Raw genomic sequence first — 23,418 nt, forward strand, 5'->3', positions numbered from 1 at the left:
ATCTGTGCCCTCATTAGTTTGCTCCGTATTTTCTTCCTAATGTTTCTATAAAAGTCTTTCATTTCTTGAATTATGAGTCACATTTTATTACTTGTGACAAAGTGTTTAAATATAATTCAATCTATTCTGTTATTTCTTTTGTACAGCAAATGCAGACCATTGTGATGTAATCCAGTCTGTAAGTTGGAAAAAAGATGGAATACTCTTAGCTACATCCTGCAAGGACAAACAGGTGCGGGTTGTCGACCCACGGGCTTCTGTACCCATCAGTCAGTCAGCCAACAGCCATCAGAGCATCAAAGACTCTAGAATTGTTTGGTTAGGGGATTCTAATAGAATACTTACCACTGGCTTTGATTCGGTAAGCTCTTTATTCTACAGTCAGTATTTGCCTTAAGCAGTTGACAATATTTCACAACATTCATTACTTTTTAGGGCCGACAAAGAGAAGTTTACATAAGAGACTTAAGAAATTTTGAAGAAATTGAAAAAAGTTTGGTTCTGGACAGTTCAACAGGGTATGTAGCATTTACTTTTATTGCTATATGAACCTCCCTGCATATTGCATGTTCTTGTTTCCTTTTCATTTTATTTGTGTCCAACAATAGTACCTTATATGAATAGAGGGATCATCCAGTTACTATTTTTACAGGGTTCTTCTGATACTATACTATAGTATAGGATATAGTTAGGGGAAATCACATAGCACAAAATTGCACATCTGAAGTGATATTCTTTAAGATAATGTAACACATCTCTTTAAAAAATTATTTGCATACTTCTTAAAATCAGGCTCAGAAATGAAACCCATTCTGTCTGATGTTTTGCCCATCACACTTGGAATATCTGTAAACACTGTTTGGCCTCTTACATTGGTATGACTACCACCAAGTTATCAATTAGGATGAATGGACATAGATAGATGGTGTATACTACCAACACACAATATTCTGTTGCAGAACATATTCTACAACATTACAGTCATGACCTCAGTGCCTGTTTCACCATACATGCCATCTGGATTCTTCACCCAGACACTAATTTCTCAGAACTCTGCAGATGGGAACTGCCATTACAACGTGTTCTTGTTCTCATCACCCACCTGGCCTTAATTTCCATTAATTTCTTCAGTTGAAACATTTCTTCTCAGTAATTATTCCTTTCTTCATGCCCTTTTACTTTTCCATGTCTTTATTTTCTGACCTGTCTAATTTTTCCTCTCCTCCCACCTCTACCACATACAGTGCACTTATTTTTCTGCTATTATTAACTCTTGTTTTAAGTTTTGTCACTAATGTGTCTCTTGTATATTACTCTTATCTTCAACCTTTAAGCTCGCAGGTTTTCATATCTTGTCTGGGGCACTCCCCAATAACCAGTGTTTCCTTCTCATTCTCAGTCAGTTGGTCCTTGTCGTCGGTAAGTCATCCCTGACTCGGGGTTCTGGGTGACCCTTCTTAAACCTCACCTTTCCTTATCCATCACACCCGTGCCTTTTCATTCTGTGAGTAGGAGGAGCCACTGGTTCTGAAAATGTGCACATTTCTTTGACCTTCATATGGGTTTTCTACTGCCACTGCTTGGTGATGTTTCCAGTTACATTATATAGATTTTCATTAAGTCAGTGTGATCATTATGGATTTGTAATAATTCTAATTAGTTCTACAGCCATAGCTTTTGCACTCGGAAATATACTTGGGAATTTTAAAAATAAAGAAAGAAGTCGGTGAGTGAGTGTCAGTATTCCAGAACAACTGGAGAAAGTCTTTAGATAAGATATTTTGACATTGTAGTCTTTAGACTTCACCACTACATTTTCCTTTTCTCTCATTCATGTCTTCCATGAAATGAGGTGGTGCAGGAGCTAATATACTGTACATATGTGCACGAGTAATGAGTTTCAACTCCCAATCCAACCATTCAGATTTAGATGATTTACCTAAATCACTTTAATATTGGTGTGATTTCTTCAGGCAGTGAGCAGTTAATTTCATCACTCCTGTCAAATTGAGCTAGTCATTGAATTTCTTGTGAATGAGACTTTAAATCCTACCTCCCTTTTTCGATAAAGATGGGGAGCTCAAACTTTGATTGGGTTTATCAGATTATAGCCCCAGTCACTGGTTATTGTAGATCATCATTTTCTTGAACTTCATTACACATTTACTGACTCTCACTCTTTCTGCATAAAATGTGAATTATCACAAATTTCTCGCTTCAAAGGTTTTATACATTCCTTAAGTAGATGCATTGGCATATACAAGTGCAGGTTGAGCCACTGTAGAATGCTTGTGTACTCCACTTTCACAGAATTTATCACACTGTAATAATATGAAAATTGCCCTTGTAAGTAATGTGTGTGTTTTTAGTTAGACTACTTCCTGATAGTATGAGAAGCCCTCCATGAAACATTTGTAATTTTGTGCTAAAATATTTCAGGAATTAGTTTTTCAGGAAAGGTAAGAGACACTCTCATTGAGTGGCTTGAAAGTTTTGTGGAATTCCATGTTAGTCACATGTTTTGCAATTTTAGCTTTATATTGTAATGAAGATTTTTTTTTCATGCTTATGATTTTCACTAGTCTTTTTGAATGAATATACCTTTTAACTAATTTTGCATATTGATAACAGCCATATTTTAAAAATCAGAAATTAACATTGTTAGCTGCAACAGGCAGAAGACGTGCTTTTTTGGTACTGCACAGTTTAGCGATTTTGATCAAGATAAACTCACGCTGCAGTGACTACTTTGGCAAGCCAGTGTAGAAGTATGCACAAAATCAGCTAAGTTAAAAATATGTACAATACACGCATTTATTTATATATAAAAGCCACCTTAGGAATTTTCCTTTGTGTGAGACTGCATGTACAAGATCACGTGCCAATTTAAAGTTCTAGATTCACAAATTTAACTGTTTGCATTGTTTCTGCATATCTATCATTGATTGTATCAACACCCATTTGTATTGTGAAATTTTGACCATTGTGAGTGCTACGATTAACTTGTACTCTTATTCTTAATTGTAGGCATAAACTTTATTGTGCTCTCTTAAAATTTCAGAGAACAGTACCCCTATACTTGTTCAGAACAATTGTTCTCTTATATCATAGTATCATGTGAGAAATAGGTTATTTTGAGAAATTTCAGATGCTTACAAAACTATATTTTCATAAATTACCAGTATGAGTGTTTTGGATGTGTAATTTATTTCATAGCAAATCGGCATTTGTGGTTTACAGTTCTGCAAAAAACTACATCTTCCATGAACTTTATTGTATATCAATGCAAATAATCGTGCGTTTTTGAAAATTTTATGAAGCTTCCTTTGTTCTTTGCAGAATCTGTGAGCATTTTGTTGAGAAGGTCGAGAAGAGTAGCCTTGCACTTGGAATTTCAATGAAGCTCACAATTTGTAGTATTGTCCCCAGAACTGATCATGGCCCTTTTGTTCTGATTCAGGTTGAAAGACGAAACCAGAGACTTTGAAAGTTCTGTGACAAGCTAGGCTGTGACTTTCAGGACTTGTGCCATAGGGTTGAGAGCTGTAGGTTACTCTTAAATTGGTCAGGTGTGTACTACGCGTCAGAGGCTGCTACTCAAGTAGCGGACTGTGTGTGAGATGGACAAAAGGGTTTTTTAGATCAGGCAACTCTATCCAATCCAGATAACAATATCTGCTGGAAATCCAGAAGTATCAGGGTAAGATCAAAAGAAACGCCACCAACAGGTGAGAGTCTTAAAATTCTAATGGTAAACTGCCGAAGCATTCGCAACAAAGTGCCGGAGTTTGAAGTGCTCATGAAAAGCAGTGAAGCTCACATAATATTAGATTCAGAAAGAGCTGGTTGAAACCTGAAATTGATAGCAGTGAAATTTTTGGGGAAAATTTAAGTGTATATCAAAAGGATGGACAAACAGGAAGTGGAGGTGTTGTATGTCGCAGTAGACAAGAAACTCAAATCCACTGAGGTAGAAATTGAAGCTGCATGTGAGATTGATTGGCCAAGACTCAGTATCAGGGGTTAGTCATAAAATGATAATTGGATCCTTCTATCGCCCACCAGACTTGTCTCCTGATGTAACCAAAGACTTTAGGGAAAACCTCATTTCACTTGTACATAAGTTCCCCTATCATATTGTAGTCATAGGTGGAGACTTGAATCATCCAACAGTTAACTGGAAAAATTAGTTTTGTTAGCAGTGAGCATGATAAGACATCCTGTGAAACTTTATTAAATGTCTTCTCTGAAAACTACCTAGAACAGATTGTTAAGAGCTCCACTCATAATGGAAATATATTGGATCTAATGGCAGCAAATAGACCTGATCTCTTTGAGGATGTCCACATCAAAACTTATATCAATGACCATGATGCAGTTATGGGAGCAGTGATTACCAAAGTACAGAAGACTACTAAAACAAGCAGAAAGATATATATGTGGTCAGTAAACTAGATAAAAAATCATTAGTGTCTTATCTCAGTGAGGAACTTGAAACTTTTAGCACAGAGCAGGAGCATGTAGAGGAACTCTGGCTTAAGTTCAGAAGAATAGTTGACCCTGCACTGGATGGATATGTACCCAGTAGAACAGTTCATAATGGGAGGGAACTCCGTGGTACACAGTCACTGTAAAGAAACTTCTAAAGAGCAGTAATAACTGTGTAACCGATGTAAAACAAAGCGTAGTGCTACAGAGAGAGAGAGAGAGAGAGAGAGAGAGAGAGAGAGAGAGAGAGATCCTGAATGAAACATGTTTGACTGTCAAGAGAGCAATGCATTTTGCCTTCAGTGACTACCGTAACAGAATATTGTCAAGTGTGTTTTCACAGAACCCAAAGAAAGGCTGTTCGTTGCACCAAAGCTAGTGTCCAGTCCCTAGTGAATGAGACAGGAACTGAAATTAAGGGTAGCAAAGCAAAAGCTGAAATACTGAGCCCCATTTTCAAATGTTCCTTGACAAAGAAAAATCCAGGAAAATTGCTCCAATTTAATCCTTGTACCACTGAAAAGATGAGTGAAAGAAGTATTAGTGCCAGTGGTGTTGAGAAACGGTTGAAACTGTTAAAACTGAACAAAGCTCCAGGGCCTGATGGAATCCCTGTCAGATTCTATACTGAATTCGTGGATGAGGGAGCCCATCTTCTAACTATAAAGTGTCATAGATCCATCAAACAAAAAATTGTGCTCAGTTCTTGGAAAAAAGCACAGATCCACCCATCTACAAGAAGGGTGGTAGAAGCGATCCACAAAACTACTGTTCAATATCCGTGACATCAATTTGTTGCAGAATCTTAGAACATATTCTGTGCTCAAACGTAACAAGGTATCTTGAACAGAATGACCTCCTCAGTGCCAACCAGCATGGATTTCAAAAACATTGATCATGTGAAACCCAACTCCCACTTTTCTCACATGACATAATGAAAGCTTTGGATCAAGGCTGTCAGGTAGATGCTGTATTCCTTGATTAATGAAAAGCATTTGATGCAGTGCCACGCCTATACACCTATGCTTATTGTCACAAGTACAATCACATGGGATATCAAGTGAGATTTGTGACTGGATTGAGGACTTTTTGGTAGGGAGGACACTGCAGGTTATTTTGGATGGAGAGTAATTGTCAAATGTAGAAGTAATTTTGGGTGTGCCCCAAGGAAGTGTGCTGGGACCCTTTCTGTTCATGTTGCTTATTAATGACCTTGCAAACAATATTAATAGTGAAATCAGGCTTTTTGCAGCTGATGCAGTTATCTATACTGCAGTACTCTCTGAGAGAAGCTGCATAAATATTCAATCAGATCTTGATATGATTTCAAAGTGATCTAAAGATTGGCAACTTGCTTTAAATGTTCTGAAATGTAAAATTGCGCACTTCACAAAATGACAAAACATAGTATCCTGTGAGTGTAATATCAGTGAGTCACTGTTTGAATTTGGTAGCTCATGGAATGATCACATAGGTTCAGTCATGGGTAAAGCAGGTTATAGACTTTGGTTTATTGGTAGAATAATGGGGAAGTGCATCCAATCTACAAAGGAGATCGCTTACAAATCACTGTTGCGACCAGTTCTAGAATATTGCTCAAGTGTGTGGGACCTGTACTAGATAGGACTAGCCGAAGATATTGATCATCTATAGAGAAGGGCAGTACGAATAGTCATAGGTTTGTTTAATCTGTGGTAAGAGTGCCACAGAGACAGTGAATGACCTGAATTGGAGGGCTATAGAAGAGAGACGTAAACTATCTGGAAAGTCTGCTACAATAGTTTCAAGAAATGGCTTTAAACGATTACTCTAAGAATACACTATAATCCCATATGTGTTGCTCACATATGCATCATGAGGATAAGATTAGAATAATTGCTGCATGCACAGAGGTATTCAGTCAATCGTTCTTCCCACACTCCGTACTTGAATGGAACAGGAAGACACTGGTACAATGGGACGTATCCTCTACTATGGACCTCACAGTGGTTTGCAGAGTACAGATGTAGACGTAGATGTAGATATTTAATGCTCAAGACATCAAAATAAATATATAAGTTATTTTTCATTTATGTCCAATGAACAAATCTCCGAGTCTCAGTGTTTCACTCTCTACCTTGGGTTGCTTTCTCTTATTTCAATTAAATTGTTTGGCACTGCATTATACCATAGATTGGCTTGGTCATATTGTGGTCACCTATTCACATGTTGCACATGGCTAATTAATGCAGTTACATTTTTAGTCTTTTGTTTTCTTTATGAACAGTGACAGAAAGGGCAGGCCACAAGCCAAATTTAAAACGAATTGCTGTGTGCTAGACAGACAAACAAAAATTAGTGTTACTATATTTTGATTATTTTGCAGAGCAAGATGTTTAGGCGCACACATTCTCAAGGGTCTCGCTGGGCCATAGCATGACAATCACATGAATGAATCTGAAGTGTGAATGAGTGTTCATGTCTCTAACCTTCCTAAACTGAAGAAGAATGATACTCTGAAAGTCTTGTCCAGTAGTTGCTGGTACTTTCTTTTTGCTTTCCATCATTCAAATCTATTTCTTAATAATTGTTTGTAATTCATACATGGCTTTCCATTATTGCAATAACTTTGTTTTATTTGCATCATCTTGTACAACACAATTTTGAAACAAAGATGGCTTCCATCTGTGTTTACTCCTGAATTTCTTTTCTGTTAAACTCTTGTCATGCTTGTTGATTTCAGTACATTATGCCTATTCCATTCCACGCACATTATTTGAAATTATCATTGTAGAGTCTCACTGTTTTAACATTAGCATTTGTGTGTGTGCAGTTCTTTTTTTCTCCCCTCCTGAAACTGGTCAGTGATTTTATTCATTGAATTTGTATGGTTTTGATGTATTTTAGAGTCCTACACCTGAGCAGCATAGCTCCATCACATTATTTTTGTAAAAAAATTGCAGCTTTAATAAATAAGTAAATAAGTAAATAAATAAATAAACAATGGAAAATTCGCGATGGAATAATGACAATATTATGAAAAGGATAAATGGCTACCCACCACATAGTGGAGATGCTGATTCGCAGAAAGGCACAACAAAAAGACTGCTAAAAAAAGTAAGCTTATGGTCAAAAGGCCATGTTCAGAGTTAGAAATCATACACACATACATTCACGCAAAAGCAACTCCCACACATGACCACAGTCTCTGGCTGACAAGGACAGACTTGAGCTACAGTGCATGATAAGAGAAGCAGTCTTGGTGGTGGTGTAAGGAGGAGGCTGGGGCAGGGACAGGGAGGGATAGTAGGGTAGGGGTGAGGGATGGTGAAGTGCTGCTTATCGGAGCATACAGGGATGAGGTGAGGAGAGGGTAGGGCGGCAAGTTGCAATCGAGATTGTAGATGGAGGGCGACGGGGGAGGGGGTTTGAAAAATAGAGAAGGAAGAAGACTGTTGGTGCATTGGAATAGAAGGGTGAGTGGGAATAGAGAAGAGCATAGGTGGGTGAGAGACAGTACTAATGCAGGTTGGGGCCAGAAGGATTATGGGAATGTAGGATATACTGCAGGTAGTTTCCACCTGTGCCTTTCAGAAAAGCTGGTGTTGGTAGGAAGGATCCAGATGAGAGAAGCTATGAAGCAGTCATTGAAATGAAGTCTGTTGTGTTGGGCAGAATGCTCAGCAGTTGGGTGGTCCAGCTGTTTCTTGGCCATTTGTGCAGACAGACAGCTTGTTGATTGTCATGTCCACATAGAATGAAGCATAGTGATTCCAGTTTAGCTTGTAGATCACATGACTAGTTTCACAGGCAGCCCTGACTTTGATGGGATAGCCGTGCTCGTTACCTGACTGGATTAGGTGGTTGTGGCAGGATATACAGGACAGGTCTTGCATCTAGGTCTATTACAGGGATATGAACCATGAGGCAAGGGGTTAGGAGCAGGGGGTCATGTAAGGACGGATGAGGATACTGAATAGGTTCAGTAGGCAGCAGAGTACCACTATGGGAGGAGTGGGAAGCACAGTGGATAGGACATTCTCATTTCAGGGCGGACAAGATGTAGTGGAAACCATGGTGGAGAATGTGATTCAATTGCTCCATTCGTGGGTGGTAATGAGTCATGAGGGGAATGCTTCTCTGTGGCCGGACAGTGGGACTTTGAAGAGATAAGACATGGGAGATCTGTTGCTGTAAAACGTTGGGAGAGTAAATATGGTCTGTGAAAGCCTCAATGAGACCCTTAGTATGTTTTGACAGGATCTGCGCACCCTACAGATGCAACTGCCACAGGTAGCTAGGCTGTGTGGAATGGACTTGTTGGTATGGAATGGATGGCAGCTATTGAAGTGGAGGTGTTGCTGGTGGTGGGTAGGTCTGACATGGACAGAGGTACAGATGTAACCATATACAGATGTAACCATGTTTGAGGTGGAGGTCAACATTTGAGGAGGCATTAGTAGTGACAAGCAGGACATAATGTGGTAAAGGAACAGGAACTGTGGAGAGTCAGTGGAGAAAATGGTTGGTGTTTTATAGTAGAACGTGTTGTGGGTATTAGGCTGAAGGTGTTGGTCTACAGGAGTAGAGATTCTCTCTGCGGAGGCACAGCAACTGGCAACAATGATGTGTACTGGGTGGTTGGATCTACGTATTTTGGGAAGCATGTAGAGGGTAGAAGATGGGGAGTGAAAGGGTTGAGGAGAGAGATGGACTCCAGGTAGAGGTGCTTGGATGGGCCTATGGATTTGAGGAGATACTGCTGGATTTATAGAATTGGGTCATTGTGGCAAAGTTTGTAGGTGAATGAATCTGTCAACTGGAGGAGTTCTTCTGCCAGGTAATATTTGCGATTCAAAACAACATTGTAAGGTTAGCTCGCGTGTTGGGGTTTTTGGGGGATGATGGTGAGGCAAGGTTTGATATTAATAAAATTCTGGAAAGTTAACAGGGCCATGATTAAGGAACAGTGGGGGAGGATCATGGTTAAATGGAGGAGTGAACTGAGTCAGGCTCACCAGTCAGACTCAATGGTAGACCAATGTTGAACCTTGCCTGACTCAGTTCTCTCTTCCATCCAACTGTCATCCACCCCTACGACCTCATAATCTTTCCCTGTTAACTTTTCAGAATTTCTTAACCTTGAACCCTGCCTCACCATCCTTTCCCAAATCCCTCACCAGGCAAGCTTACCTTAATCTGCAGAAAGAACTGCAAGCCACCACCTAAAACTGATCCCAGTCTCTCCTCAAATCCTTGGGCCCATCCCAGAACCTCTCCCCTATCTCTCTCCTCACTTCTACCACTCCTCACACTCGTATATTCTACATGCTTCCTAAAGTACGTAAACCCAACCACCCAATGCGCACAATTATGACCATTTACTGTCCCCCACTGAGAGAATCTCTGCTCTAGTAGATCAGCACCTTCAGTCTATTACCCACAATCCATCCTACTATATAAAAGATACCAACCGTTTCCTCCACCGACTCTCCACAGTTTCTTTTCCTTTACCACACACTGTTCTGCTTGTCACTATTGATGCCATCTCCTTTTTCACCAGTGTCCCCAGTGCCCATGATCTTGGCGCTATTGAACACAAACTTTGGCCCTGCATTCCAAGCGTACAACCTCCTTCCTGATGACCATCACTGACTACATTCTCACGTGCAATTACTTCTCTTTTGATGGTATCGCTTATGAACAAATCCGGGGTATAACACTCAACACATGTGCGGCACCATTCTGTGCCAACCTATTTGTGGGCCATCTAGAGGAATCATTCCTAACCCCTCAGAATTCCAAACCCCTCGCCTGCTTCAGATTCATTGATAACATCTTCATGACCTGGATCAAAGGAGAGGACACTCTATCCACATTCCTCAACACCTTCTCCCTCATTTGCTTCACCTGATCATACTCGACCCAATAAGCTGCCTTCCTTGATGTTGACCTCGATTTCAAACATAGCTACATATGCACCTACCAACCACCAGCAATACCTCCACTTCAACAGCTGCCACCCATTCCAAACAAAGAAGTCCCTTCCATACAGCCTAGCCACCCATGGCAGTTGCATCTGCAGCAATGAGCACTCCCTCTTGAAATATACCAAGGGTCTCATTAAGGCATTCATAGACCTTGTACAAAAACAGATCTCCCACGCCTTATCTCTCCAGTTACCCTCTGCCTGCCTGCCCCACTGTCCGGCCACAGTGGAGCATTCTCCTCATGATTCATTACAACCCAGGAATGGAGAACCTGAATCGTATTCTCTGCCAGGGTTTCGACTACATCTCGTCATGCCCTGAAATGAGGAATATTCTATCCACTATGTTTTCCACCACTCTCACAGTGGTATTCTGCAACCCAGAGAACTTACACAATATCCTCATCCATCCTTACTCAGACCTTGTTCCAAGCTCTTGCTTAAAGGCTCATATACCTGTAATAAGCGTAGATGCAAGATCTGTCCCGTGCATCCTGCATCCTGCTGCCACCGCCAATGCTGCTGCTGCTGCTGCTGCTGCTGCTGCCACCACCACCACCACCATCATCATCACCATACCCTACTCCAGTCCAGTCATGAAGGCATGACAGCCAACAAGCTGTATGTCTGCATGAATGGGCACCAAAAATTTGTGGCCAAGAAAAAACTGCACCACCCAGTTGCTGAGCATACTGCCCAACACAACAGTCCTCATTTCAGTGACTGCTTCACAACCTGTGCTATCTGGATCCTTCCTACCAACATTAGCTTTTCTGAATTGCGCAAGTTGGAACTCTACTTGCAATATATCGTATGTTTCTGTAACCCTCCTGGCCTCAATGTTCAGCAGTCTCTGTCTTTCACCCATCTGTCCCTTTCTGTATTCCCATGCCAGTGCTACACAGCCTTCCATTCTAATGCACCCACAGTCTTTTTACTTCTCTTCTTTTCCAGTCCCCCCCAGCTCTGTTCTCCATCTAACCTGCCAACTGCACCTAGTTGCCCTACCCTCTCCACACCTTGCCCTGTATTCTCCCACAAGCAGCACCTTACCATCCCCCAGCCCTACCCTACTATCCCTCCCTCTCCCCACTCCAGCATTCTCCTTACCCCCACCATCCAGATTGATTCTCCCATCATGCACTGTAGCTTTCAGTCTGGCACAGTTGCTGACAATCTGGCCTCAGCAGCCAGAGACAGTGGTCATGTGCATGAGTTGCGTGTGTGTGTGTGTGTGTGTGTGTGTGTGTGTGTGTGTGTTTTGTCTAATTCAGAAGAAGGCCTTTTGACCAAAAGATTACTTGTTTAGCTGTCCTTTTGTTGTGCCTGTCTGTGATTCAGAAATTATTTTTGGTTTGTTCCTCCAGCAATCCTCCATGGATTTATGTTTCTATGGCCATCCTGTTACTAAGAAGCACAGCTCAAGACTAGTGCTATGGGATAGTGTCCATAATAGTTACTTTCACCAGCATTACCAACTCACGAAGATTAAACTTTTCATTATTTCTTGCCATGTAACATTGGAACTGGTGTTAAAAAAAAAGACAGAATTTGCTTTTAACATCCTAATTTGCTCATTGTTGTACATTTTAAGCACTATCACCCCAAGTAGTGCCCTCCACTGATTGTATACCATTCTTAATGTTTCTTCCATTTTTGGAAAACCTCCTGCAACACTCGTTCTCAGATGATGCACACATGTCTTGTCACATTGTCCTATATCTCTCCTATGGAGGTGATGTCCTTTCAGAGTGATTTTAAGTTTGGGACACAGCGAAATGTCTGCTGTGGCCGGGTCCAGGGTATAGGGTGGATGGAGATGACTGGAATCTGATGTTTTGCCAGATAGTGGCAGTCAAGTAATGGGTGTGAGCTGGCATGTCATCGTGATGCAACATCCGAGTGTAGTTTTTCCACCTCCAGGTCTCTTCCTGCACATGGCATTCCTTAGACATGCTGATATTCTCTGATAGACTTCCTTGTTTATCATCTCACAGGTGGTACCTTTTTCCTGATGGACAATGCCTTTTCTGTCAAAAAGGATCCTTGAGCTTTGACTGACACATGCATGGTATTTTTCGGATGAGGAGATGCTTTGTCCACCCTTGGCGATGACTGCTCATTTATTTCAACACCACAGCCATAAACACATCTCATATATTGGTATGATGTTCTTCAGGAAATTTTTTTTGCTGTTCACAGTGGCAAGCAGTTTCTGGCTAATTTCAACATGGGGCTGTTTCTGATTGTCAGTCAACAATCACAACCCAAATTTTACATTGACACAATGTGTCAAAATATAACAACAAAAATAATCAATTTTATAAAACCTATGTTGTTGTTGTTGTTGTTGTTGTTGTGGTCTTCAGTCCTGAGACTGGTTTGATGGAGCTCTCCATGCTACTCCATCCTGTGCAAGCTTCTTCATCTCCCAGTACCTACCGCAACCTACATCCTTCTGAATCTGCTTAGTGTATTCATCTCTTGGTCTCCCTCTCTGATTTTTACCCTCCACGCTGCCCTCCAATACTAAATTGGTGATCCCTTGATGCCTCAGAACATGTCCTACCAACCGATCCCTTCTTCTAGCCAAGTTGTGCCACAAATTTCTCTTCTCCCCAATTCTGTTCAATACCTCCTCATTAGTTATGTGATCTACCAATCTAACCTTAAGCATTCTTCTGTAGCACCACATTTCGAAAGCTTCTATTCTCTTTTTGTCTAAACTATTTATCGTCCACATTTCACTTCCATACATGGCTACACTCCATACAAATACTTTTAGAAAAGACTTTCTGACATTTAATCTATACTCGATGTTAACAAAACCTATAAGGTTTTACATATGAAAGCTTTCGGAGCCAGTGGCTCCTCCTCCTAGCAGAATGGCTGAAAGGGAAGAAAGAGAGGTGAAGGAAAAGATAGGTTTAAGGGGTAGAGTTTAGGAAAGTTACCCAGAACACTGGGTCAGGGGAGATTTACTGGACGGCATGAGAAGGAAAGATTGATTGTTGGGAAATGCCTAAAACAAATAAATGTATGTTGAGGTGTCAGACAGCTGCCGTAGACCTTCACTAACATAATCCTCTTGGTCAAGTAGCACAGTGGTAGATCCGTTGTCTGCTGGAGTCATCACCTTTAGGGAACACAGCCTGGAGGTCAGCAGAGAACAGGTTACTGTCATGTTATACGGACCTGAGAAAGGGTTGTGAAGCAATGCTGGATGTGAGGAATTCTCGGAAGGCTTGTAAGGGATGGTTTTGAGGTAGTGGTGATTCATCAAGTTGGTATCGTGGTCAGAACTGTTGAAGGCAGGATTCAGTGTCAGCTTTGCTGTTGGAAAGGTTTTGGGGTTGGCTTGCAAAGTGATATTTTCAGTTGACATTACATTTGAAAGAAACTAGGTCCTTCACCAAAGCAGTGTGATTAAATGCAGATTTAGAGGTGAAAGTGAGATCCTTGGATAATACAGGTAATTCAGGAGAGGAGAGTGCTTTGAAAGAGAGGTTGAGAACACTGTACTGTTGTGACTGATTCTTGTTTTTTTTAGTTGTTATTAGTCTGGGAGGCAGTAGTGAAGGCTGGAGGATGTTAAGGAGGTTAGCCAAGCTCAGTCTGTAGGAGACGGTGTGGCTGTTTAGGGAGTTGCAGAGGGACAGGAAGGGAAACACAACTGTTGAGATATTTTAGGAGAAGGTGGGATAGCTTTTTGAGGTGAAGTATGGCATGTTGCTGAAATTTGAAGTTGGTTTGGTGGATGATACTATCCAAGGAAACATGAGGGGCAGAAAACTGCAGGATTTTGTAGAAGGAGAGAAGTCTGGTGGAGATTGGTGTATTTGAATCTATAAAAGAGCGCAATGTAGAGTAGCATTACATCCATAAACAGGGACTTTCAGTATTAGGCCTTTGCGAGCAACTCCAAGGACAAGCAGGTTTCAAGAAACACAATGTGGAACCATAGTTTTGATAGTGCAAAAGCATATTTTCAAAAAGAACAGATGTAAATATGTGATGGGATACATCATGGCAAGAGGGGCTGATTTGGAGTGTTAAAAATCGTGGTACTGACAAAAAAGAGAAGCAGAGGATAGAAGAAGATAGAAAAACAAGAAAAGCAAGGAAAAATATGGAAAAATTGTACGAAAATCATGAGAACAGACAATGGTTAACAAGTGGTAGTGAGTGGGTGAGAATTTCTCTACAGAGAAGTGGCCTATATGATAGAAAAGAATGAGTGGAAAAGAAAAAATTGGTAGGGAAAGTCATGGAAAGAGACAAAATTTTAAAAACTGGGGAAACAGAAAGGGAAAATCATAGAAGAAAATATTAACTGCTTCGCTTGACAAAGTAATGTAGGTGATGACAATAAAAGTTAATCATAGCGGTTTGTTGGAAAAAAACATGTGAAAACATAAAAGAATAACACACAAACAAGATAAGTGGGGGGTGGGAGAGAATATAGCTGTCAAATTTGCAAATAAATTGGTGAAAGATGATCAGGAGAACGCACTGTGCTGTAGTGAAGCATAAACAAATTGTCATATGCAATTTTGTAAATGACGATGGACCCTTCTACATGCACATAAATCAATACTAGAAAATGTGTAGGAGTGAAGTGTTGATAAATCTGGATGATACAGATAAGTAAATGAACGAAGTGTACAGAAGGTAGGAAACAGATGACAGTGTGATCAAGACAGGTGACAACAATGACTTACAAGAAGGTTATATAAGAAGGGATGATGACCACATGGGCTAATATAACAACGAAGATAACCAGTTTTTGACAATATAATGTAATTGGATAGATAAAAAAATCTACTCACCATGCGGTGGCAGAAAACACACACACACACACACACACACACACACACACACACACATACACACACACACACGTATGTTTGAAGCTAGTGGCTCCTTCTTCTGGCACAGGAGGATTGATGGGGAAGGAAGAGCTTTAGGAAAAGTCACCCAAATTCTACCCCTTCTCTTAAATCTCTCCTTCCCTCTCCTTCACCCCTCTTCCTTCTTATTCAACACTTCTACCAAAAGGAGCTGCCACTGGCTCCAAAGCTTGTGTACGTAAAACTTCCACTGCCACTTGGTGAGAAGATATTTCTTCTATCCACTTACACTGTCAAAAGATTGTTATTCAAAATTTCAAGGCATGATCTTATACTGATGCCTACACAGTGCAAACTCTTGACATAGTCATTATTAATCTTTGTGGAAGGTTGTCAAAGTTTTGGATCCTTACCAACCCATATTTTTGTGCGTTCAGAACCTTTCAATCACTCACAGCACTGTGTGCAACTTGTACTGCCCCCCCCCCCCCCCCCCCGCCCCCAAACACACACACACACACACACACACACACACACACACACACACACACACACACACACACACAGAGTTCCTTAAGCTGTTTCATTGTCACTTAATAATCTCCTGAACAGCTGTGGTCATACTCACTTCAGTGGCTGTAGGTTGGCAACTAATGGTCACAGTAAAATAAGGCTAATGGCAATTTGTTGTTTATACCTGCCACTAGGAGCACTGAGTAACTTCAGCACACTTGCTCTACCAGTTGACATGATGTTTTAAAGGATCTATTTTTTTATTGTATTTGTTATTTTTTTATACTGCACTTTCAAAGTTCATTAGGACTGAAATGAGCATGGAATGGAGGGAAGCCTGATCATACTGCATCCTTTTGTCATAGCCAGTTCATTGAACTGGTAGCATGGAGTTCGGTAGTATGGGTTGTGTTTGGCTTATACAGCTTTACAAGTTCCATTAATTCTACCTTCTTCGTGCCTGGTTCTGTACCCAGAAAAATATCCTCTTTCTTCCAGTGCATTGTTGGAGCTTTATCTAGCACTATAATCTGATATGGCAGATTGTTAATTACTATAGTTGAATCTGGGTGAATATTTGGTAGCAGCAAAGTGGAAAACAAATTTATGAAAACTGTGGCTTTTATTTCTTTATGATTGGTACCTCCCATTTGGAAATCAACAGCAATAAACAGTTACGGATGAAGCCATGTTCTGCTCCAGAGTGAAGGGTGGTTATACTGTCATCCTTTTTTATCGATGCTTTACTACACTATGACATGAGGTGAAATGAACAAAGAAGTGACTGAAGCTCAGCAGTATATGCTACTGCTCACTTATGTTGCGACAACAGGGCACTAAGAGGGTATACTGCTTATCACACAATACCTTTCTATTCTATAATCCATCAGTCGACTTTTCCACCTAGGCTGCAATTTTTCTGAACCTCGACATAAACAGATATATAGTTTATTACCAGTTTAACTATTTCTTCATGCCTTAGAATGTGTTCTATTATTGTAGCCCTTTCAATCAAGGTGTGCCATAATGCTCTTTTCTTCCCAAATTGATTCCATACATCTTCATTAGTTGTCCAGTCTACCCTTCTAATCTTCAGCATTCTTCTGTATCACCACATTTCAATAGCTTTCATTCTTTTCTTGTCTGAATTTCTTTTATGTAGAAGGCTACACTCCAGACACATAATTTTAGAATACACTTCCCAACATACTTCTCTTTCCAGAAAAGCTTTCATTGCTAGTGCCAGCCTGCATTTTATATCCTGTGTACTTCTGCCACCGTCAGTTATTTTGCTACCTGAATAGCGAAACTCGTCTACTAATTTCTGTCTAATTTCCTAATCAAACAATGGAAACTCTAGGTAGCAATGTCAACAATATATCAACAATGTAGGGAGAAAATCCCCTTATTGTCACCTCTTGTTATTTCATCCTGAGCTAATTCTTTTTCCAAATTGTTTTGGTTTGCTTTACTGTTTGCTCAGTGCACAGATTGAATAATGTGGATGACAGGCTACAATGTGGTGTCTTTCCCTTCTCTTTTAGTGACCTCCTTTTCATATCTGTCAACTCTTAGAACTGCTGTGTGGTCTGTAAAAGTTGACAAGTTTTAGGTAACTTTTCACTCCCTGGCATTGTAATGTCATTGAGGTTAATATGCAACAGGTGTATTCAAGTCAACATTGTCAGAAGCCTTTTCTAAATCCACATATGCCATAAGTGTAGATTCATCTTTCTGCAGCGTATCTTCTAAGTTAATTTGTAGGATCACATTTCTGTGGAATGCAAATTGATACTCCATGAAGCTGGCTTCTACCAAGTTTTTCCTTCCTTCTCTAGAAAATTTGCATTAGTGTTTGCAACCGTGACATGAAATTGATGGTTTAGTGATACTTGTACTAGTAAGCATCTGTCTTCTTTGGCACTGTGGTTATTGTGAGGGCAAGTCATTTTTATCTGCAATTTAGTTAAATTTTTGTTTATTTTGGTTGTACTGTAGTTTTACGTTGATCACGCATGCTTTGTATATTTGTTGTTATATCTTTGCAATTTTCAAGCTGCTAGGTTAGTTTCATTATTGCTACCGGGCTGTTAATCATGACTGCTCCACTGTCTATTTGCACCAAAGAATAGCAATGTTTTTCGGGAGGACGACGGTTCAATCCCGCGTCCGGCCATCCTGATTTAGGTTTTCCGTGATTTCCCTAAATCACTCCAGGCAAATGCCGAGATGGTTCCTCTGAAAGGGCACGGCCGACTTCCTTCCCCATCCTTCCCTAATCCGATGAGACCGATGACCACGCTGTCTGGTCTTCTTCCCCAAAAACAACCAACAACAACAACAATAGCAATGTTTAGTTATCTGTTTTTTGTGGTCGGAAGGCGTATCAGGGGCTGAAATTCATCGAAGACTTTCAGTAGATTATGGGAACAGTGTTTTACCACAACTGAGTGTATACGAATGGATTGAAAAATTCCAAAATGGTCGCACAAATGTTATGCACGATGAAGGAGCCATACGACTGTTTACCACCACAAATGAAGAAACCATTGAGCGTTCACATGAAATGATTCTCTTAGACAGATGATTAATTATTGACGAAGTGGCACATCATCTGCAAATTAGTCACCATTCTGCCTATGAAATCATCCACAACAGACTTGGGTTTCATAAAGTTTGTGCACAATGGGTCCCAAAACAACTCGTACAGTTGCATAAACAAATGCATCTGGTCATTTGTAAAAAAACATTTGGATCGCTATGGTAACGAAGGGGACAACTTTTTAGACAGGATCATTACTGGTGATGAAACATGAATCCATCATTACAAGCCAGAGAGTAAACAGCAGAGTATGGAATGGAAACATCCAAATTCCCCATGCAAGAAGTAGTTCAAGACCCAACTGTCTGCAGGAAAACTGATGCTTATGGTTTTTTGGGATGCACAGGGTCCAGTACTGGAACATTATGGGGAAAGGGCACAACAATAAACAGTGTACGTTACAGTGAGATGCTTACTGCCAGGCCAAAGCCTGCAGTTCAAAGCAAACACCAAGGATTGCTGTCAAAAGGTGTTTTGTTGTTGCACGACAATGCCCATCTACATACTGCTGCCCACACTGCTGAAACACTCCAGAAACTCAAACTTGAAGTACTGGATCATCCTCCATACAGTCCTGACCTTGCCCCTTCTGACTATCACTTGTTTGGTCCACTCAAACAGGCATTAAGGGGCTGTCGATTTGTCTCGGGCGAAGTAGTGAAAGAAGCGTTGCATTCCTGGTTTGCAACTCAACCGAGAACTTTCTTTTATGAGGGCATCAGGAAGCTTGTAAAATGATGGACTAGGTTTGTTGAAATGCAAGGAGAATATGTCGAAAAATGATGTTCTTGTAAGTTTCCTATTTGATTACAATAAAATTTTATAACCACATTGCAGATAATAATTGACTTAACTGTGTACATTCTTCTTGAAGTTGGCAGGTATTTCAGCTGTCTCAAATATCTCACTTACCAGCCTGAACAGTTTTGTCGGGTTTGATTTTTCTGATACTAAAAGTTATGATGGAATGTCACCTACTTCAGATGCCGTTTTTTTTTAATTAGATCTTGCAGTGCTTAATCAAATTTTTCTCGTAGTATCTCACCCGGCATATCATCTTCTTCCAGTTGCTCTTTCCATTCTACAAAATTGTCCTCAAGTTTCTTTCCTTCTTGTAGCTTTTCTGTATATTCCTTCCACTTTTTCTTTCCTTATTTGCTTATGATTGGGTACCCATACGAGGTCCAGAAGTTCATACAGTTGCTTCCCGTTTTGCCAAAGGTTTTCTTATATGCAACAAGTACCTTTCCTGTAATCATGCTTGCTTCTACAGTTCTGCGTCTCTGCTATTCCTTTCACAATCTCTGTCGACCTCATTTTTAGACATCTGTATTCCATTAAAGGTGTGGTTCTGGGTGTGCAGCCAAGTTGTTAATCATGATAAATCATATTAGTAGTCTCTTTTGCTTACTTTTTGTTATTGCAGTTATGTATTTTCTCTTGTCAATTAAGTAAATTTTTTGCCTGTTTGTTTTGTTACTGCCTTCACTATGTCATATCTCGAAGCTTATATTGTATTCTTGCCTTTGAAACTGTCAACAGCCAGTGGCTCCTTCAATCTATCTAGATTCCATCTGCTTAATTTCTTACCTTTCTGCAATGTCTTCAGTTTAAATCTGCTGTTCATAGCTAACAAATTATAGGCAGAAGCCACATCTACCTCTAAAAATATTTGCAGTTTAAAATCTTGTTTCAGAATCTGTGTCTTACTATTAATAATCTATCTGAAACCACCTGGTGTCTCCAGGTCTCTTCTACATACAGAAGAGAAGGTAAAGTCATGATTCTTAAACAATCAGGACAAAAGTTTGATATGGTAAATTTGTGCTCTGTGCAAAATTATTTCAGGTTCAGGTCATAGAAGTGAGGCAGCTTCTCCTTTCATTCATTTCCTCGTCTCCATGTCATACTATTTTTCATTTTCTTCCTTTCCCAAATACTGTATTCCACTCAATCCTCCTGTATGTCCCCATTCACAATGTTATCCTCAGAACACAATTTTTGAATGAATAAATAAGTGTATGATTGAGTGGTGTATGATACATAGGTTATTGATGCACTTCCAGGTATGAAATGTGAAAAGAAGAATAATAAGGCTGAAAAACCATGCAAAGAGAAATGTTTTAAGTATTTGAATCTGTGATGCCACCATTCTGTTTTGAAAAATGCCAGCATAGACTACTGGTCATATGAAATTAATTGGGAAGTATCATGTTGTCAAAAGGTGTCATCTGAAATTTTGACTGAAGAATGAAACTGGTAACACGGCTCAGCTGCACTATAGTAGGTGGAGGTTAGTGGTGCTTCTGCAGTCAGTGGGCTTTGGTTTGCTAAGTATGTAGGTCCACTAACAACTTTTGTAATCGAAGTTGACTCTAAAAACTGCACACGTCATTGAAAGAAAAACTTGTTTAAAATCACTGCTGTAGGCACAGATCTGTTAACTGTCATAGTATTGTGACGAAAAAAATACTTTTTACTCTGCCAGTAAAAATGTTTCTCTTCTTTAATTTTATAAAACTCATTGATCAGAAACTATGTATTATTGTTGATAGCCATCATAATTCCTCTTTCCTTATTATCAAAGATTAAGGGTTAATCATTTGATTACTACCAGAAAGAGAAAACGGAATTATGTTCATGATGTGAGCTCGGGAAAGAATCAGCATAATCAGTGGTTGCTGATTTGCTGCTAACAGGGTGATTTATGACCTTGAATCAGTGTTTCAGTACCTGTAATGGTGTGTGCAACAATTTTTATGACATTGAAATTTGTGTAATAAATTTAGAATGAATGCAGGTTCTGTGACTGACTATATGATAATCAAACAATGAAAAATCCAGGATGGAATGTAACAATTTATTGTGAAAAGGAAAGTTGCCACTCACCATATAACAGAGAAGCTGAGTTGCAGGCATGAGTTGCAGATAGGCACAACAAAAAGACTGTCACAAATAATAGCCTTCGGCCAATAAGGGCTTCGTCAAAATTAGATGACAAACTCACACACTCACGCAAATGCATGTGATATGTGTTTAAGACTGCTGTAATAGTAGCCAGTCAGTGGCATCATTGTATTAGCATTGTCAAGCATAAATCATCGCTCACCATCACAAAAGCTGTAAACATGTTTAGAAGTCAATTGTAGGACAAGGAATCATGACAATATTGAATGAAAGCATCTTTCCTCTCAAGATTGTATTATTAGTCTAAGGAATACAAAACTACATTTTCATCACCTTACATAATAGTTGTCATGGCAGGAGAAACATGAAAAAGTGTGTGTTACAGGAATCTACGTTTTTTTCTATCACTTGTTTCTTTTAAACAAAATCCAAATGAGTATCCAGAGTGTGCACACTTTACAAGCGTTCATAACTCTTGTGAACTCATGAGGCTGTACTATGTAATGAATGTAACTATGAAGCAAAGGCTTGTAGTAATTGAGAGCAAAATGGCCATGGTAAGCACACTCACAATCAACCAATGATTTCTGGTACATTTGGGTCAGCTGCAGGTTGAAGTAAATATTTTTAAGAGTAAGGGATTGTTCTGCAAAAAAAAAAAGAGAGAGAGTGCTATTAGTGTTGAGGTACTAGATACATTGAAATTAGAGAAACTGAATGGATCATACTACTATATAAGAAATTAACACTTAGCGCTGCACTGTTGGTTCTTATCTTTATACTGTAGCTATGAGTGGGTTGTTAAATAATGAAAAAAAAGTTCTATATTTTTACAGGGTCCTGATACCTCTGTACGATCCTGATACTGGGATGTTATTCTTAGCTGGGAAAGGAGACACAACAATTGCTTATATGGAGGTGACAGACAAGGAGCCATATCTGGTTGAAGGCATTAGGCACAATGGTGATCAGACAAAGGGAGCGTGCCTTGTTCCCAAGCGAGCCCTTGCTGTCATGCAGGCTGAAGTGAACCGTGTACTTCAGCTGACGTCATCATCTGTCATACCAATTATGTACCAGGTGCCTCGCAAGGTATGCTTGTCTCACAGTTCTAGTGTAGCAATACACAAACCACAGATTATCAGCCTAGCAGTTACTATAGAAAACTTCAGAGTCAGTTAATCACATTTACTTTTTCACTCACAGACAATGTTGAAACCACATGGTGGAGTGAATTAAGGATTTTGTTGTGTAGACTGATTTGAATCTGTCACAATGCAAAACACTGTCTATCACTGTTTTTGTGTTTTGAGAACATCACTGAAGAATGTTTTCTTTATTTGAAAAGAATTTGGCTGATTGCTGTACATTTTTCAACAGTTAGTCACAGGATAATGTTCTATGTTTTTAGGTCAGTGTGTGTTACATTTTACTATGTGATAATTCACTTCTATCAGTTGCCAGCAAATGGTATCAAACTATCACAGGCTGTACTTTCTGTTAGTAGACTGATGCAGTTGCCACCAATTAAATTTGTATTTATGCATTATGCCTAAGTGTTGTTAACTTTTGTTTTACTTAAACTGAGCGGCAAAGGTTTCATGTAATACTGCCACCAGCAAAATAGTTAATTTTAAATGCTATTACATTCTTTTAATTAATCGATTGGTGCTGCCATAGTGTGTATCAAAGGCAACTGAAAGCTTGAAGTCGCACTGTTGCTAATTGAAATTGCGACACCAAGAAGGTATCAAATTAGCAAGAGGTGTACTACATGCTGGGATATGGAAGTCATGAGCATTTAGGAGTAATGCCATCTGCATTTTGTTTATAGGCAAAGAATATGCATCGAATTTTCGCTTTAGAAATCGCATTTCAATCTTGATTTTTGTGTAGGATGAATGTTATGCCTCTTGTAAGAAGGTGAAACATCTACCCCTATGAGTCACTGTGGTCTCTATTTCCATCTCTTGTTTGTGGTGGTCAGGATCCCATGAGTATCATTGACTTATGGAACTGATGGGTCCAGTAGGGCCATACTCAAATCCTTGAAGGATCTTAATGGCCCTGTGTGACTAGTGCAAGATCAC

At 39.8% G+C, this 23,418-nt stretch overlaps 1 protein-coding gene across 2 annotated transcripts in view; it reads left to right on the forward strand.

Moving 5' to 3' along the window:
• The window catches only part of LOC126475283 (coronin-7), a 241,653-nt gene that overhangs the window by 28,310 nt on the left and 189,925 nt on the right, over positions 1–23,418 (forward strand). For both annotated transcript variants that reach the window (XM_050103040.1, XM_050103039.1), the window contains 3 exons: positions 147–361; positions 436–518; positions 22,165–22,420. In XM_050103040.1, coding sequence (XP_049958997.1) covers positions 147–361; positions 436–518; positions 22,165–22,420 — 554 coding nt within the window. The remainder of the gene's footprint in view (positions 1–146; positions 362–435; positions 519–22,164; positions 22,421–23,418) is intronic.

The sequence above is a fragment of the Schistocerca serialis genome, chromosome 4, assembly GCF_023864345.2.
Source record: "Schistocerca serialis cubense isolate TAMUIC-IGC-003099 chromosome 4, iqSchSeri2.2, whole genome shotgun sequence".
In the NCBI taxonomy this organism is placed as follows: domain Eukaryota; kingdom Metazoa; phylum Arthropoda; class Insecta; order Orthoptera; family Acrididae; genus Schistocerca; species Schistocerca serialis.